Below are 18,745 nucleotides of genomic sequence, written 5' to 3' on the forward strand. Positions count from 1 at the left end.
AGGGCAAAGGAAAAAAAAAATAGAAGAATTTTGAGCTGAAAAGCACGCGTCACCTAGAGTGAGAATGCTTCTCATCCTTACTTCCAAGTCCTAAGAGTCACCATGCTTAAGACCTCAGAGAAGACAAAGAAGTGAAACATCAAATAATACACAATGATTTAAGAGAATTATAAGTGTCCACCCATGTTATGTAATTCGTTAGTGTTAATACATCCAATAAATCTGACCTTGTCTTTCTCATTGCTACAGGATTATGAAAGACTAAATCATTACACTGGTAAATAATGTAGGTATTCAACCATAAATATTTCAGATGTTAGGTAGAGTTAAAGACATTACAAAGAAATAATGGAAAAAACTATTTCCATTATTATTTAATCTCTCTTCCCACACATCTCTAGTGGATGGACTGCAACACAGGGACCAGGGGAGCAAAGTCCCTCCCACTGTAAGAGAAGATCAGGTTCAAAACCACCTGAGGAGCCTGAACATACATAAGTCTATGGGACCTGATGAGACGCATCCCAGAGTCCTGAGGGAATAGGCTGATGATGTAGTTGCCAAGCCACTCTCCATGATGTTTGAAAAGTCACGGCAGTCAGGTGAAGTCCCTGGCGACTGGAAAAAGGGAAACATTGCACCCATGTTTAAAAGGGTAGAAGAGAGGACCCTGGGAACTACTGACCTGTCAGCCTCACCTCTGTGCCTGGGAAGATCATGGAACAGATCCTCCTAGAAGCTATGCTAAGGCACATGGAGGACAGGGAGGTGACTGGAGACAGCCAGCATGGCTTCACCAAGGGGAAATCTTGCTTGACCAACCTAGTGGCCTTCTATGATTGTCGTGGTTTAACCCTAGCCAGCAACTAAGCACCACACAGCCTCTCGCTCACTCCCTCCACACCCGGTGGGATGGGGGAGAGAATTGGAAGGATAAAAGCGAGAAAACTCATGGGTTGAGATAAGAACAGGTTAATAATTGAAGTATAATAAAATAGAATAGTAGAAATAGTAGTAGTAGTAATAATAATAATAAATAATAATACAATAATAATATACAAAGCAAGTGATACACTCTACAATTGCTCACCACCTGCTGACTGATGCCCAGCACGTCCCCGAGCAGCGATCGCTGCCCCCTGGCCAACTCCCCCAGTTTATATACTGAGCATGACGTCATAAGGTCTAAAATAGCCCTTTGGCCAGTCTGGGTCATCTGTCCCAGCTGTGCCCACTCCCAGCTTCTTGTGCACCTGGCAGAGCATGGGAAGCTGAAAAGTCCTTGATTAGTATAAGCACTACTTAGCAACAACTAAAACATCAGTGTATTATCAACATTATTCTCATCCTAAATCCAAAACACAGCACTATACCAGCTACTAGGAAGAAAATTAACTCTATCCCAGCTGAAACGAGGACAATGATAAAGCGACAACATCAGTGGACAAGGGAAGAGCTACAGATGTCATCCATCTGGACTCCTGTAAGACCTTTGACAACAGTCCCCCACAACATCCTTCTCTGAATTGGAGAGACAGGGATTTGATGGGTGGGCTGTTAGGTGGATGAGGAATTGGTTGGATGGTCGCAGCCAGAGGGTAGTGGTCAACAGCTCAATGTCCGGATAGAGATCAGTCATGAGTGGTGTGCCTCAGAGGTCCATATTGGGACCAGTACTGTTTAATATCTTCATCAATGACATGGACAGTGGGACCAAGCGCCCCGTCATCAAATTTGCAGATGACACCAAGCTGAGTGGTGCAGTTGACACACCTGTGGGATGGGGTGCCATCCAGAGGGACCTGGACAAGCTCAAGAAGTGGGCCCATGTGAACCTCATGAGGTTCAACAAGGCCAAGTGCAAGGTCCTACACCTGGGTCAGGGCAACCTCTGGCATCAATACAGGCTGGAGGAATGAAGGGGTTGAGAGCAGCCCTGCTGAGGAGGACTGGTGGATGAAAAACTGGACGTGAGCCAGCAATGTGTGCTCACAGCCCAGAAAGCCAACTGTATCCTGGGCTGCATCAAAAGAAGCATGGCCAGCAGGTCAAAGGAGGTGATTCTGCCCCTCTACTCTGCTCTGTTGAGATCCCACCTGGAGTACTGCATCCAGCTCTGGAATTCTCTGTACAAGACAGACGTGGATCTGTTGGAGTGGGCCCAGGGGAGGGCTATGAAGATGATCAGAGGGACGGAACACCTCTCCTTCAAGCAAAGACTGAGAGAGTTGGGATTGCTTATTCTGGAGAAGAGAGGGCTCCGGGAAGACATCACTGTGGCCTTTCAATACTTGAAGGGGTCTTATAAGAAAGATGGGTACAGACTTTTTAATAGGGCCTATAGTGATAGGACAAGGGGTAATGGTTTTAAACTAAAAGAGTGCAGATTCAGACTAAATAAGGAAGAAAATTTTTTTTTTTTACAGTGAGTGGTGAAACACTGGAACAGGTTGCCCAGAGAGGTGTAGATACCCCATCCCTCAAGGTCAGGTTGGACAGGGTTGCAGAGGGGTTGGCCTAGATGACCTTTAATGTCCCTTGCAACTCAAAACATTCTATGAGTTTTTTTAAAAATGTGAAATGGAAACATTGTAGCAAACCTCTAACAACCTCAGCAGCCATCAATGATCTTGACATTTGAAATGCACCAAGAGCAGAAAGCAAGTTATTTATTCCCCAAAGTCCCAAGGACAGCAATGCAATCAGGATCATGCTCCCCAAAACACTTGAACTGTGGAAATGAGCTCAGTGTGTGCATGTGTCATGTTCCTAGAAGACCACATGTGGAAATATACATGTGTCTCAGTCTTTCCATGGTACTTAAATGCTTCTCAGATTAATATTACTCATTACTGTAATGCTTAGAAATGTATCCAGACAATGTTCCTTATAACACAGGCAACTCCATCTGAATTACTTCCAAGGATGTCTTTAAGAAGTTTCTTCTTGCAACCTCTCATCTTGGACCAATACACAGAAAAATGAATTATGGTAACAATATATATTATTCTGTGAATGCCTACCTGTGTTTATTTACCAAATCATGTTTTGTCTAAGATCATTTTTCAAATACTACAAATTAAAGCAAGAGTTCACAGTTTTCTTTACACTATATATGTTCACTCAAAAAAAATATTTACAGATAACAGCAAGTAGAAAATAATACCTTACGGGATGCAAAGAAGTGTTCTCTGTTTCATTTGTCTAACTTGACAAGTCAACTTTGACTATCAAAACATGACTTTGAAGTCATATCCCACAAATATCTAGGACTATATAGAACTAGTAGACATACTTCACTGAAGAAAAGTGAAAGCATTCCACATTTCTAATGAGGAAAAAAGTTAGTTTTTAAACATGGTGTTTCACATGTTTTACTTCAGTGAAGAGTCACTTGATCCATTTCCCAGAACATGCTCCGTACTTTGGCATAAATACAAAGTTGAGCAACAAATTTGTGCCACTGTAACATCTTCCCTTTCATGTTATGAGCAACTACCACAAAACATACTGTCCATTCTGGTCCTTTGATCAAGTTAGGAGAGAAGATCCAGCAGCAAGTACACAAATTATTACTAAAAAAAGTAATAAATTATCAAGTCATTTTTAAATTGGGCTATCTAGGGAAGAGATTTATCTTTAGAAATAATGTTGATAACATGGATAGCCATAGCAGCAAAAAAGTGGACAAAGTATACCAACAAATTGCTTTACTTCTATTACTTTACTTTGCACAGAACTTCCTTTTCCTTCTCGCTTATATGTGGCCTGATCCGAACTATGCAGAATTATACAACAAAACTATAATAGTTACAGCATCCATTACAGCAATACACAAGAAAAGATTTCAGTAACAGACTTGGCAATGCTGTGGCACTGATTTTAAAACTCAATTTCTAATTACTTTCAGTTGTCTGGAGGTCAGATGCAGTCAAGTTCACTGAAATGCTTCCTAGAGAACACACTTATTAACATTACTTAGATGCTTTAAAGTAATTTCATAGCTACAAAATCAAACTGCTTTTTAAACAAGAAAAGCATTTCTTCTCTACAATATATCACAAATTTAATTTTGCAAGGCAGTACAATGATTGCATTTTGAATGGGGTCAATTCAGGGAAAAAGTTTTAAGCCATGCATGACTGCCTCTTATTCCACATTAAGTTAATATCTATCCATGATACAACCAAAAGGAGCTGATCAGTCTTCTGCCCCAATTGTTCGTGTTCACACCTTTATTCATACTACCAGTAGTACTAATACTCATGATGCTGCATAGTTATCCAGACTAGGGAATGGATTTTGCTGAAAGTTAACCTGATCGCAAAAACGAATACAATTTCAGTCAGGTTAGCTTCCTGATCTGGCTCATCATACAGCAGTATGAACAAAATCAACATCCAAAATGGGCAGGGGGAACTAGGACAGAATTTAAGTTGAGTTAAAGCAACTGCGGAACTACAATCCAAGTGCTTATGCAAAGGAAAGGGAAAAAGGAGGTGCACTTCAGCTCCATTTTCTCCACGCTCACCAACCTATCCATTCCTTGTGCGTTCATTTAATGCTCAAGCATAAAGATGCCTATGTTCAGAGAAGTTCAGTAGTGTTGCAATTAAGAGCCTTGTTCAGCAACAGATACACAAGAACACTAGCTACAACAGTCTCTTTTCAAAGCTATTTTAGCCACTTTTCAGTTAATGACTATACACAGGGAAAAAAACAGGCTTAAACGTGTCTCAAAAAAAGGCAGTCTTACAATGAACAATTCCCTTCACCAGATAATGTTTTCCCTCATCAAATGAAAAAACATGCTAGTAAAAGGAGTTATTGCATTCATGTAGGTTAGTTGCACTGTACAGGCAGTCCTTACAAGCACTCTGGGAAGTAAATATTGTTGCTTTTTCATTATGGGTAAGCAAAAAGTTGTGGCAATTCACACAATCTCAAAGACAGAGCTTACCAGCATAATAGAATTTAGAGCCATGAGCATATGAAACTTCTGAACTCCCAGTCATCATCCATTAATTCTACTGCTATCAACATTAACTGTGTTATTACATATCAATTACCTGAATAAAAAAGGAGGAAGACTTAAAAAAACTTTATATAAACAGTAGCTGCTATTTTAAAGAAAACCCTCTATGTATCCACGAGAATTTGTTCTTGGTGACACAATTAAGAATCAAGTTGAATCTGGGCACGTTTCTGTCTCCTTCCTTCTCCATGAAGAGATCCAATGCATATTTAGGCTGCGTATCAAATAGACTGAAGAGCAGGGCTTTAAGAGAAGAGCAGATCAGTAGACCTCTATAACTACAATCCAAGAATCCTATTGACAGTGTATTTTGTCCTTAAACTTATTCAGCATAACACAGGTTCATCGCCTCTTTTTGACCTCCTTTAATATAGAAACAGCTACAGCATTGTCAAACCAAAAAAACTGCAATGAACTGAAGACAAATGCTTTCATGTGCCCCACCAGAGAGATATTTCATGACTTCCTAAGCCATACTCTGTAGTCAGAGAATTTACTCCCACCTGACAATGATAAGATTAAGAAACATTAAAAACAAAGAAAAGTTGTCAGACCTCTAACATAAAGGTTCATTCTATTTTTCTTCCTTCCTTGTAACCAACAAACTAGGAATTCAGTTTTGAAATAATTGTTTTGACTATGCAAAATGACTTTCTCCCTCCTCTACCACCACTACAGAGGGACAGAAACACATAGAGAAGTAAAAAAACTGAAGTGACACAACAAAACTAGATTCACATGAACCAATACTTCAAATGGTGGCATGTTCAGAAACAGAAAAGTGGAGAAATAAAACTAATGCTAAAATAAAACTGACTTTAAATTCTCAAACTAGAAACCAAGAGTGAGTTTTATGTCCAAAAGAGCTGTATTTTACCAGAGAAGTTATGACTTTTCTCCTTCATTTCATTTTAGAGGCTACAATAAACATCCAAGAAAAACAGTGTCACCGAGATATGCACCACATTGAAAAGCAGTAAGGAATACTAAGAGGGTTCAAAAGAACAAGTCCATGAAGAAAGGCTGAACAAGCTAAAGGGGTGATATATCCACCTTAATACATAAAAGCTTACTGTAAGGAAGAAAAAAATTGCACTAATTTCCATATCCAAAATTAATAATTTAACTCCAGCTATATAATAAATAAGCCTTTCTCACGATAAAGGTATAAAGTACTACAATAGATTGCCTGGGAGGACTGTAGACAAGAGGTCTTTAAAAAGTTATATAATAAGACTAATGTAGAGATATCTAATCCTGCATTGGACAAAGAGACAAACATTATTTTATGAAGAAGGAAGCAAATTTTTTCTAACAAAATTTGAAAATAAATAACATTTGTTTCAAGAACAGAGAGAGCCTTCCCTATATCAGGCAATTTTGCAAAGAAAAAGATTTTCATACTGCAAAGCAGCAAAGACAACCAGGAAAGAAGGGTGTACTGAGATCTAAAACATAATGATTAACAAGTCTCTAAACTACTACTGGGTATTATTGTAAAATGCATGTAGTTTTATTACACAAGGTTAGCAACAGCTCACTTCTTTATAAATGCACTTAAAAACCAGAGTTTGGGTATTTTATGCTCAGTATCACACTAGTACCTAATAACAATGCACCTGATTATTGTTTAAATGTTTTACAAGTTGTAACTAACAGATCAAGTAGGCAATGAAAAGATCACATTTCATTCGAGCATCCAAAACTCCTCCCACATCTTTTAGAGACAGAAGAAAATATGAAAGTTAAGCAGAAGATCTGCCTGGTAATTCTGTAACAACAAACTCCTGAGAAGAGAAAAAGTATCTTGAAAGGCTGTTGCCATAACCTCATAGGTTGACTTCTAGGTAGCAATGCATACTAGACATACAATTAATAAATTCAAACTCCATTTCTCCTTTAAAAAAAAATTACATAAAATATAGCTTCCATGCCCTTCTCCAGCTACTTGAAATATTGTTTGTAGCATAAAAAGATGACAGAAAAGTGGTAGAATCTCCAAACATTGAAAAAACCCACCAAAACAAAAAACTCTCTGTCACTACTTAACCATACTTACACCTAGAAAACACACAAGTATTTTCAGTTGTAAGCACTTTTTTCCTTATCCACAACAGAATATTTACATATTCGAAGGCCTAATCTCCCATCAATCTGTTTTCCTCCCTAGACTCCAATTCCTTCAGTTTTTTCTTAGTGATCCCATTTTCTAGACCGTTAATAATTCTCACACCTCTCTCCAAATTCTCTCCCATCAGCCCATACCCTTCCTGATGTACTTCCAGTACCTACAGAGACCAAACTAAACAGCACCCTACCAAACTAACCCATCTCCATAGCCTCTTATCCACTTCCCAATCAGTCGTTGCTACTCAGTCTCTCCTGCTAAGTACACCAACGGCCCTGCTCAGCCTTGCCACCCTACACACCTACCTGGTAACACCAGGCACTCATACCTGCCCACCACCTTTCACGGCCTTTACTTATCCCCCAGCACCACCTACTCTCATCCCTTACTTAACGTCTCGGCTCCTCCACACACACCTGCAGCAGGCCCAACGGCACAGGCATGCAACTATCAACAAAGGGTGCAGGATCCAGCCCATCACTCACCCAGTAGCTCTCGGGTCCCGTGCAGATGCCTCCAGCCTCCCCGAGCGGGGAAAGGCACGCCAGCGCCCAGAGCTGGCCGCCCTCCCAGCATCAGCCTCACCATCCCTTTGCCCCCGCAGCTCAGCCACAAGGAAGCTGCCATCTTGCCTCTCCTCGCTTCCCTGCCCTCCCCAGCGCTAGGGCTGTCTCTCTCACTGCCTGAGCAGAAAAAAAGCGGCACGCTTCCCCCCGCGGCCAAGCCGCCTCAGCGCGGAGGAGCGGCTTCACCAACGCCCCCGGCCCTGCTGGCCACCTGCCTGCACCTGGCACAGCAGCAAGCCATCCCGCAGCACCAGCCGTGGGTGCTCAGCCCCTCGCCTGCTCGGGCCTGACTGTTTCTGTCGCCCCAAGTACGAGCAAATACCTGCCACAGACGCACCCACACCTCTCTCAACCCTGCCTGCCTGCCCTCGGGGTGCGCCCGCATTTACTCTCCAGCTACTCCCGCTACTGGCCCTTTCCTTCCCTCCTGATGAGGAGGGGGAAAGCTAGTCTCTCCATCCCACCCGGCCAGTCCGCCTCCGCCCGGGGCAGGCTCCGCGACGCCCTCCGGGGTATCGCTCGCGTCGATGTCCCAGCGCCAGGGATAGACGAGCGATAGACAGGCACCCACGCGAGCCCCAAAAGAAGTCTCCAAGAAAGGACCCCCCACACTCGCCATCCGACCGGCACTATGGCGGCAGCTACCAACGACCGCGACACAGTGCAGGTAATGAGGAACCCCACACACAGCACCTGCCCCTGTAGGCCGCGTGGGCTTTAAAGGGGCGCAGGGCTTGGCAGCGGGGCGGGCGCGCACGCCTCGTCCCGGCAGCGTCCCCTTTAAAAGCAGCCCGGCGGCGCGTGTTGTAGGGTCAGTCAACTCCTGCTGAGCGCCTCGGGGTCCCCTTTCCTGCTGAGAGGGACTCCTGGAGGCCTGAGGCGGGACAGCGAACCGGTAATGGCCCTACTAGCATGCCCCAGCCTTGCTGTGGCCGCCTGTGCCACGTCTAATGCTGCTGACGGCCCCACGCTCTACCTGCGCTTTGCCCGCCGCCTGGCTAGGGGCACCTTGCGTCAGCGGGTGCTCCAGGATAGCAGTTTGCAATTGCAGTTGTTGAGGGTATTCTTGTAATCTTAGTAATTAGCTGGTAAGCTTTGTAGTTACTCATTAGCAGAGACTATAGAGATGTCATGAAATTTACTACACTGTCTAAAATGTTGCCAGCTGAGTCTGGCTGCAGTTACAGGACTTGTGACCCTTTTTGTTTATTTATTTATGGTAACTCTGGGGGGGTTTAGTTTGTTTTGGTTTTTTGCTGTGTTTGTTTGGGGTTTTTGTAGTTTAGTAACTGTTCATTACTATAAATCATCGCAAACTGAACACGACTGAGCAGTGCTGCACTTCATCAGATATTGTGCTAGAGCATTTGGGAGCATCACCTGGATGATGCTTGAAATACCTTTCCTGTTTGTGTGTGGAACTGGTCAAGAGACCAACCCAAGCATCAACAATGTGAACCAACAACAGGGAGATGAGAATCATCAGCAGACTAGATAATGTGGCCTGTCAGGAAAGATGGAAAGAATCTGCACGGTCAAAAAAACCAAAGAGGAGCAAATGGAGTTTTTGTCTTAATATGTAAAATGTTGTCACAGAGATGAAAGGGAAAAATATCTTCTTTATGTCCATAACTCTTTTGTAAGAGATAACAAGCTTAAGTTTCAGCAAGCAAGGTTTAGGTTAGGCATTAGGAAAATATTTCTAACCTGGGACAGTTAAACAGATTGCCTAAGGAATTTGTGACTCACTGTCATTGGAGGTTTTAAAGATGAGGTTAAAGTAGGAGCTTCCAAACCTTGTTAAACTTGCCCCAGTCTGATATCTCCATCACTTTATCTTCCCTGTCTCCTGCCTCAGAACCACTGCCACTGGGCCAGGAGACAATCTTGAGGGGCTCACAAAATCCCAGTTCCCCTTGGCTTAAGTCTTACAGTCTTACTTTAGACCATCAGGGATCACTCAGTCTTCAACTTTAGAGTCACTGTGGTATTGGGGTGGGGGGAGAGAACAGTGACAATAGAACTTTTTTCTTAATGTTTCAGCAAAGGTATTGGTCCTAAGTAACTACTTGCCTACCAGTTTTGGTATGTGCTACTTATTTTTTGCTTTTGTTCTCTTTATTCTGTGTGTATTAACAGAATACCCCCCCACTAATGTGGGTTCCTACTGCTAAACTAATTTGTCTTGGAAATGTCCTTTCATGGGCATAAATGACTAAGCTGAGCAGTAGCTCAACTAATCACTTCTCATTTTAAAAAAAACTATTGAAGTTCTAATTGCTGCAATAAAAGAAAAAAATTCAAAACATAAAAAAGACACACCAGAAATGATCAATTTCAGTTGGAGGGCTGTACTTGCTATAAAAATTGACAGTCTGAGGTTTTTAAGCAGAGTAGGAATCCTCACCACATTGCTTTCCTATCTCTTCCTTAAAATTATTTCTTTTTCTCACCTAAAACCCCTCCCTTTTGCATTATAGAAGCCTTGTATGGTGCTGGAGGTGTAGAAAATAAGCTTTTTTAAAGGGTCGTGATATTATTTTTGCTACTTTGGTTTATTTGATCCATTTGTATGCTAAAGACAGATTTTAAACAGAAATCTATCAGCTTATTAACAGTACTTTTCTCACTTTATGTATACAGTGTAGCACAAATCTGTTTGACCACATCAAACTTACCATTATGCAGCTATTCAAAGAAGCCACATCATCCTACCTACCAGTATGAAATATTGGCGGTATGACTTTGTCTATGTAGTCTTTGCTTATTTCTGAGGAAAATATATGATTTCTAAGCAATTAATGAAAGGGAGATGCATATTGCAGGCACTGTTTATTTACTATAATATCTTAAAATATCCACATTGTAGTTCAGTTTTAAACCTTTTGAAAATTATCCCCAAAACCTTTACAAATATGTTTGTTCTACAAGTAGCCTGGGTCCACCTTGATTTCTGTTATATTAGATCCACATTGTTTTCTGAGTTTTTGGGTTGGGAGGTGGGTTTGTTTTTTAAATCATATTAGGTACAGTAATTTGAATAAAATAGGAAAAAGCTAATTTTTCTTGAGCAACCACAGTCTTGCAGAATACAATAATAATTTTTTTAAAAGATTTGACTGCTGGAAATATTCTAAATTTTCAGTGAATACTTTCAGTCAGGTTCTGTTCAGAAATTTATCAGAAAATTTGTTTTCAAAATACTAATTTAATGGATTGAAAAATTAGTCACTTCTTTTAGTTCATGGAAGTTTGTGGAGTTTTCCTTCATACCTAACAGCATGTAGAAACTTAAGCTAAGATGGTAACAGCATAGCAGCAAAGAAGCTAAATTGTTCATGTTAGCTGTATCAGAAAACTAGTGGGCCAGATCCTGAGTTGGAGATACGAAGGAAGACATAACCAATGGCATCTGTACTTCAACTTAAAAATCAAATTTAAAATTACTGCTAATTGTGATTTGACAAAGAGTAATCCTGTTGAGTTGCCTACTGCTTTCACAAATGTTCACTCCCAGTCTTATTCCAGCAAGTACCCTTTTTTAGTTATGGAAAGAACTGTCATTTTTATTATCAGTAATTTTAAATATGAAATAGAGTCATATTTTTGTTTGGATAGTTTATGGTTATAATCAGTATTTACTTATACTGGAAAAATACTGTTAAGCTCTGAGGATAGATTTATAATCCTGGAATTCTTCAGAAAAATAGTCGAAATTCCTTGATTATATTTATTTTCATATGTTCTTGATGAAAGTAGCTTCTGAATTTGAACTTTTAAAAATTCTTTTTAATGATTTGAAGTGTTGAAAAGCACTGATGTTCTCTCATGAATATGAATTTTGCAGTAAATATCTATATTCATCAAACAGGGAAAATATGAAACAACTGTAGGAGTGTTATAATCTAGTTTTTTTGTGGCTGTGTACATTCAATAAATAATAGCAATATAAACCTGTTTACTTTTGATGGAATAAGCTTATATTAGAAAAGACATAATTTTTCTTTGAAATGAAAAATACAGGTGTAGTACATAGGTTAGAAATACACGGTGATGTCATTTTGAATAAGAGTCAAAATAAGATACTGTGGGACTCAGTTTTGTGACAGGTGAATAGATAAAAATTACGTACAGCCATTAATTCTGTGTAAGTAAATCAGAACAACAAAACGGGGACCCATAATTTACACATACTATGCATTATTTTTTGTATTTGTAAGCATACGTAACATGCATTAATATTTTCAGATTCACAGTACATTTCAGAGTCATTAGTATTTGAGGAATGTTTAGTTAGAGTATACTTGATGTATATTACTATTTTCAGTGGCAAAGAGCTGGAAAGGAGTGGTTTCATTTTCAGCTGTGTGAATGGGGAAGATTTCAGATTTTTTTCACTCTGAATGTAGGAGTTTGCTTATTTGACCTGGGGTCTTTTTTCTTCACGTACTCTTGTATATCCTGTTCTATTTGTTTCAGGTAATGTGAACTGATGGAGGTCCATGGTGCTTTAACAATCTTAACTTCTTACATAAGTTTCTAGGAGTGCTGGTTAGAGTCTTGTTTCTATCACTTGAAATGAATAAACAGATGATTTTTTAATATATTAAAAGAGACTGTAAATAATAGAAACAAAATCAGGGCAGGCAGGAATAGCATCTGAACTGAATCCCAGTGCTTTACAGATGATCGTTTCAGAAACAGGTGCCATTGAAGAATATGGTGCTACACTATTAAGTTGAAGTGTGAAGTACTGGTCAGCCTTAATGCATATATAAAAAGAATTACGTGAGAGTTGGGTGCAGTAGCAGGGGACTGTATTTGGTGAGCTAAGGGTTTAGCCTTCCTAAAACTAGTCCGTTTTTCTGTTGAAAACAATGCAAGGAGCACATCTGTTGTGCTAAATTGCTGATTTCTGTCACACACCCATGTAAGAAACAAAACCAGCTGTATTACTGTGGTAATGCAGGTGGAAATCTTGCACCATCCCAGGGAGATGAATTGATGTAAATAAAATTACTGCTCTATTTCTCTACTGTTTAATTCCTTACTTAAGGGGTTCAGTTGTATCAGGATCTTTGTGAAAGCACATACAATTTTTATTTTACACTAGTAAATGGGGGAAGACTTTGGCTTTTTATTCTCTCAGATGAGCTAAAAGAAATACTCAAGACAACATGCAAATGCATAAATTCAGGCACGCAACATGAATTAAAGTAGCATCTCACAGTTTTCTCTGTGTATACTGGTTATATTTCTCATGTGAATGATTCCAACATTCAAAATTTTTAATTTTCCAATGTAGTACTCACTTATCAAAGACTGCTGCCTGTTAGGTACAGCTTTCTTAGTTTTATATATTCAGTGCAGAGTAATGTTTAGGATTTCCAATAAATAGTTTTGGCCTATACTGTAAAGCCGTTCTGTTTTAGATTAACTATGAATGAATCTTTGACACTACAGATACCTTTGGTTAATAGATATAGTTATATTTATTGATGTAATGAACAATGGAATATGGAAAAAATGAAGAACTTTTTTTCCTTCTGAAAGAAATATTAAATAATGCAGTTTGCCTTCTGGCTAAACTGCATGTGAGGTAACCTCACATTGTAGAAATGTAGGAATGTGAAGTTCATCAGATAATTTGCCTATGTTTTCTATGGTATTTTTGACTGCTATGTAAAAATATATAACAGAACTAATAAAGTCTGTTCTACTGAAATTTGTAAATCATGCAAAATAAACCTACAGAAAACTGATTCAATGGGAAAAGTTATTAGTTGAGCTTTTCAAAATGAATAATGTTAGATGCATTTATTTTTCTTTTTTTATGGCGATAGTCTATGACTTGATCTCACTGGTGTAATACCTGTGGGCCACTGCACTCAAATAAATTTGAGATGAGACCTTTCCTGTGAAGGATAATCAGACATGCATTTTATTTGGGAGTTTTGTTTGTTTCAAGTTGTGAATGACCCCTGCAAAGTGTAAAGGGCATTGTGCAAACACACAGTCATTTTGTAACTGAAGTTCATAAGCATAAATCAGACTGTTTTACTGCAGTATGAGTACTACCTCTTTAAACTCAATTTCAGAATTGAAATTCTAGGTTGTGATGTTTCTGATGGTTTTTAATTTATTTCTTTATTTTTAGGAGACATTACATCCAAGAAATCTTATCCCAGAGCTTTGTAGACTGTTCTATGGTTTAGGCTGGGTAACAGGAACCGGTGGAGGAATCAGCTTGAAACATGGGTAAGTAAAGATTGAAGAGAGAAAGAATGTGATGGTTAGAGAGGGTGGCTGTGTTTAGTAGTTGGTGAGGGTATTTCAGATCCATGACAAATGTTTGAAAGTCAATAGTGAGCAAGAAGGCAGAGGTGGAAATGAATAGTACACCAAATTTAACCGTATAGAAGAGAGGTGGCCAATCTGAATTAATCATTGCAGTCCCTTCAATGGGGAGAGCCAACTTCAGAGAGTGACTTTTTTCTCTCCTTTTCCTATCTTTGTTTAAGGTAGATAAATTGTCTTTAAGGAACAATGCACTCCCCCTTTTGCATTTCATTGACTATGGAGTTTAGAGTCACTTACACCAGGCACACAGCTTTCAAATGCCTGTGGTTAGATGAGATGAATCCCACCCTAGACATTTGGCAGGCAAGACATTTCCTTTAAGAAGGAAATTACTGTTCTACTGACATAATTTCTAAGGAGATATTCTTAACATATAATTAAAGCAGGACAGGTAACAGAACAGTTTTTGGTGTGTATCCACTATTAAGGAGCACCACTTTGCTTTTTAATTTGCTCATCTCCCCCCCTGCCCCCGTTCATACTTTCCAAGCTTTTAATGGAGACAGAGCTCCTCTCAGTGGCCACTGAAAAAAGAGAAGTCCTCATTCTGCAAAACACCGTGCACAGTTCCTGCATTTCTGTCCCCAGTCACAGGGTGTTGTGACACTCACATGAAAGTGTCTGACATCTCATTTTTCTGACATACACTTGCATGCAGACACAAACAGCCATTGCTATTCAAATATATGATATGTATATATCTCTGAAGTAAAGCCTCTAAATGCTAATATTTGTGCAGTTCTAATGGCTTTGTGCAGGTTGTTTCACTTTCCTGCTTGATTTTGCAAGCAAAGCAACAGCAATAATAGTAATGAGAGGAATGGTAAGAGGGTTAAATCTTGTTTTTAAAGTCCTTCGTCTATGGAAGGATCTTTCTAGCACTAATTTCTCATCAGTAGCTAAATCTAGCCTATTTTCTTCATCATTTCTCCGCGATTCATGTTGGTTGTGGCAAGACAAATGGTGTCAACAGAGAATACACTAACATAGTAGTACAGTTTTCCTTAGCAGTTCTATAACTTGGTTGCTCAGACTACACCAAAACACATATTTGAGTTGGTACCAATATTGTCGGTGGTCTAGGAATAGTAATCTATGTGGCTGTATAACAATACAGCCTACACTAACAGTAGCTATGTTTCAAAATTAATAGCTATGAGGCAGAGATAAGACTAGATTAGAATTGTTACATAGGAAATAGTGAAAGAACAATTGAAATTTGATTGAAATTCTAACAACTGGGCTTACTGGCTAATCCTAATCAGCATTACTCACTGTGCAGTTCATATCAACTACTCAAATATGCCAATTTGGATATGGGATAGCATATTAAAAATGGATGTAGAATTCTTTGTCAGGTGTCCTATATTTCAAAGGCTGAATCTCATCATCAGATTTTCCCTTTGTGATTAGTTTCTAAAAAAGAAAAAAATTTGTTTTAAGAAAAAATGCATGTCTTTCATTAGTAACCAGATTACCACTTGATTTCTCGATATGCTGCACTCTATCATCTTGCTCATGCACAGGAATTAAGACTAAATTAATGCAATGTTGGCAGTGTTAATTTATGAATGTTAACAATTACAAATATGATAAAGCCACATTTTGATGTGCTTCACAGTCGTTTTACCACTATGAAGAGTACATCATCTTAAGAGTTGTATTTTTGGAAGAGTTAGAATCATCGAATCATAGAATCATTTAGTTTGGAAAAGACCCTTAAGATCATCAAGTCCAACCATAAACCTAACACTGCCAAGTCCACCACTAAACCATGTCCCTAAGCGCCATGCCTAAACATCTTTTAAATACCTCCAAGGATGATGACTCAACCACTTCCCTGGGCACCCTGTTCCAATGCTTTCAGTGAAGAAATTTTTCCTAATATCCAATCTAAACCTCCCCTGGCCCATCTTGAGGCCATTTCCTCTCGTCCTTTCACTTGCTACTTACTTAGGAAAAGAGACTGACCCCCACCTCACTACAACCTCCTTTCAGGTAGTTGCAGAGAGCGATAAGGTCTCCTCTGAGCCTCCTTTTCTCCAGATTAAACAACCCCAGTTCCATCAGCTGCTGCTCGTAGGACTTGTTCTCTAGACTCTTCACCAGCTTCATTGCTCTTCTGAGTGCTCTTGTCCAGAAATATAAAATCTCGTGGTCCTTAGGAAATATATCTGTAATTTGACAAATTATTCACTAGATGTCTCTGTGCTCCTGAATTTAGTATGTTACTGTTGAAAGTGAATAGTGATTACAACTGAGAGAGATAATCTGGGGTTTTTTTTTTGCTATTATTGAAAATATTTCGGATACCATCTTAAAATAATTTTAATTGAAATCAATTTTTTATAGTCTTTATTCATGTAAACCTTGCAAGAAGTGATGCACTTCTACTTGAATTTCAGTCATTTAATTGCATTGAATTAGTGTTATCTTTTTATCGATACAAATAAATATCTAAATGCATTTAAAACCTAAACTACATAGTTATAGCAAAACCCAAAAGTGTTTACATTGTAGAATACTACAAATAATTAATATTGTTTGTAGGTAGTCTGTGGATTTTTAAGTAATAGTTTTGTCACCTGTTTTGTCATAGGTCAGTATCTGCTTGCAATTTCTCTTGTTCCATTTTTATTCTGAATTCTGGGGATTTGAGTTTGGAATTATTGCAGGGGGAGGCCGTGTGTTTTCCTTTGTAGGAAAAATAAGGCTGCACTCCTGTGTGTGTTTCAGATCTCTTGTCAAGTTGAAAGCATGGTTTTGTACCCCTGCAAGTTAGAGATTTCATGTGCCCTTGTGTGATTCAGTTCTATTTTGAAAAACATCTACATGTCAGTCTATGGAAGGAGCAAGAAACTTATTAAATAACTATGAGGGGCTAGATTTGCTATTTCCTTTTCAGTGGATCGAGAGCTCTAATGCCCATGCAGTTGAATAACCCTGTGTTTATCCATTTTCCCTGTCTGTAACTTTTCTTAGGAATGAAATCTACATTGCTCCTTCAGGAGTCCAAAAGGAAAGAATACAGGTACGTTGAACTGCATTTTTACCTCAGAGCTCGTCTTGAGATGGATGAAGGTACCTTTGTTTAAGGTTTCATTTTTCCTTGTGTAAAGTTAGAATCTTGTACTGTTGACAGCCTTATTGAAACAACTGAGGATTTCGCGCAGCACTCCACTATCATAGCAAGTGAACATGTGTTTCAGTGGCCAGTGTAGATTAGTCTTAATGATTTCTTTGCTTTAAATTAACACAGAAGACTCTGAGATTCGAACATTACTCAAGTCCATCTTTATTCTTTGTCAAGCTTGAATGACTTTGTAGCTGTCTGGCTACAGTTTCAAGTTACATACGTAATTAAGCATTAACACCTCATCCCTGTTTTCATTTGAGTGACTACACATCTTTGTCTTGATATTCTCAGTAAATAGATGGGTTCTCCCCATGAAAAGGTGGCCTTGTCTACCTGTCTCCTGTCAAAAAAAAAAACGCAAAATGTAAGTGGGGGGGAGAATGGTAAATAATAACTATTTTACATGGCAGCAGAACCTCCCCCAGAATAGAATAATATGTGGAAAGGATTCGTTGTTTTATAGATCTGAGGGTAAATACAATGAGAAGTGAAAAGAATCTCTTCACTGATAGAAACTTGGGGTTTCGCAGCCCAAGTTTCGCACCCAAGTTTCGCTGGGGATGTTAGCAAGTAAGGCAGGCAAAGGCATAACATGGCAAGACCTTTCTTTGCTAGCAGTAGCAGTGGATTGAACACAATGAGTTAGGAAATCTCTTGCAACTGTATTTCCTGCTAATTTTTAAGAAAACATTAAAGAAGAAAGTTCTATTGCTCCCCTGAACAATTCATTTGAGTAGCTGATTGATGCAAAAGTAACATTCATGTAAAGCTACTAAAAGCAAGGTTTAAAAAAAACAGTTCTACAAGTTAAATATATTATATGTAGGTTTTAATTCATATCCTTTGTTGGTTCTTTAAGCGGGGAAGAAAAAGTACATCTACATTTCTTTTTTTGAATCAGTTACTACTTTTCCTTTTCATCTATTGTCTGTTATTTAGATACAGGCTCTCTCCTTTCTGAGAAAATTTTAGTTTTACAAATATCTGCTTGGCAGCAGTCTGAATAAAAGGAGTACCTAATATTAATTCACATTACACAATGTCAGTAAATAGTATTAGAAGCTAGAATAAATGTGGTGTGTTACAACACTTCTACAAAGTTAAAGTCACATTCTATATTAAATATATGGTGTATATATTTGTCTCCCTAGAAGGAAAACAAAACTATTTGGGTCATCACAGGTCAAAATAATTCCTTCTTTCTTACAGCCAGAAGATATGTTTGTTTGTGACATGAACGAACAGGACATCAGTGGTCCTCCACCACACAAGAAACTAAAGAAAAGCCAGTGCACGCCTCTTTTTATGAATGCCTACACTATGAGAGGTGCGTAGCAAATGTTTTTAGTTCAACAATGACTGAAACATTGTACATACACATCCACAAAATTGAAATTCAATACCATATTCTTTATACATGGAAGTTACAGTGAAATAAACATGAAACTATAAAATAAATCGATTTGCAAAGGAATATGTAAAATGGGAGGTAATCTGTAGTAACATCCTGTGAGTGTAAT

The 18,745-nt window shown here is 38.9% G+C and overlaps 2 protein-coding genes across 13 annotated transcripts in view; one reads left to right on the forward strand and one right to left on the reverse strand.

Annotated features, from left to right (window-relative positions):
• Positions 1-7,791, reverse strand: part of PDHX (pyruvate dehydrogenase complex component X) — a 63,298-nt gene extending 55,507 nt beyond the window's left edge. For all 7 annotated transcript variants that reach the window (XR_014228850.1, XR_014228851.1, XR_014228852.1 and 4 more), the window contains exon 1: positions 7,649-7,791. Coding sequence is in view for 3 of the 7 variants with exons in the window: in XM_082318110.1 (XP_082174236.1) it covers positions 7,649-7,790 (142 nt within the window). In the remaining 4 variants the exon portion in view is untranslated. The remainder of the gene's footprint in view (positions 1-7,648) is intronic.
• A 451-nt stretch (positions 7,792-8,242) lies between these two features.
• APIP (APAF1 interacting protein) overlaps positions 8,243-18,745 on the forward strand; it is a 29,704-nt gene continuing 19,201 nt past the window's right edge. For 5 of the 6 annotated variants that reach the window (XR_014228854.1, XR_014228855.1, XM_082318113.1 and 2 more), the window contains exons 1-4: positions 8,275-8,396; positions 13,887-13,987; positions 17,072-17,120; positions 18,435-18,552. Coding sequence is in view for 4 of the 6 variants with exons in the window: in XM_082318113.1 (XP_082174239.1) it covers positions 8,361-8,396; positions 13,887-13,987; positions 17,072-17,120; positions 18,435-18,552 (304 nt within the window). In the remaining 2 variants the exon portion in view is untranslated. Of the gene's footprint in view, positions 8,397-13,886; positions 13,988-17,071; positions 17,121-18,434; positions 18,553-18,745 lie in introns of all 6 variants that reach the window. The other variant, XM_082318114.1, reaches the window with a different exon arrangement.

Source organism: Platalea leucorodia (assembly GCF_965183815.1).
Source record: "Platalea leucorodia genome assembly, chromosome: 7".
Taxonomy (NCBI): Eukaryota; Metazoa; Chordata; class Aves; order Pelecaniformes; family Threskiornithidae; genus Platalea; species Platalea leucorodia.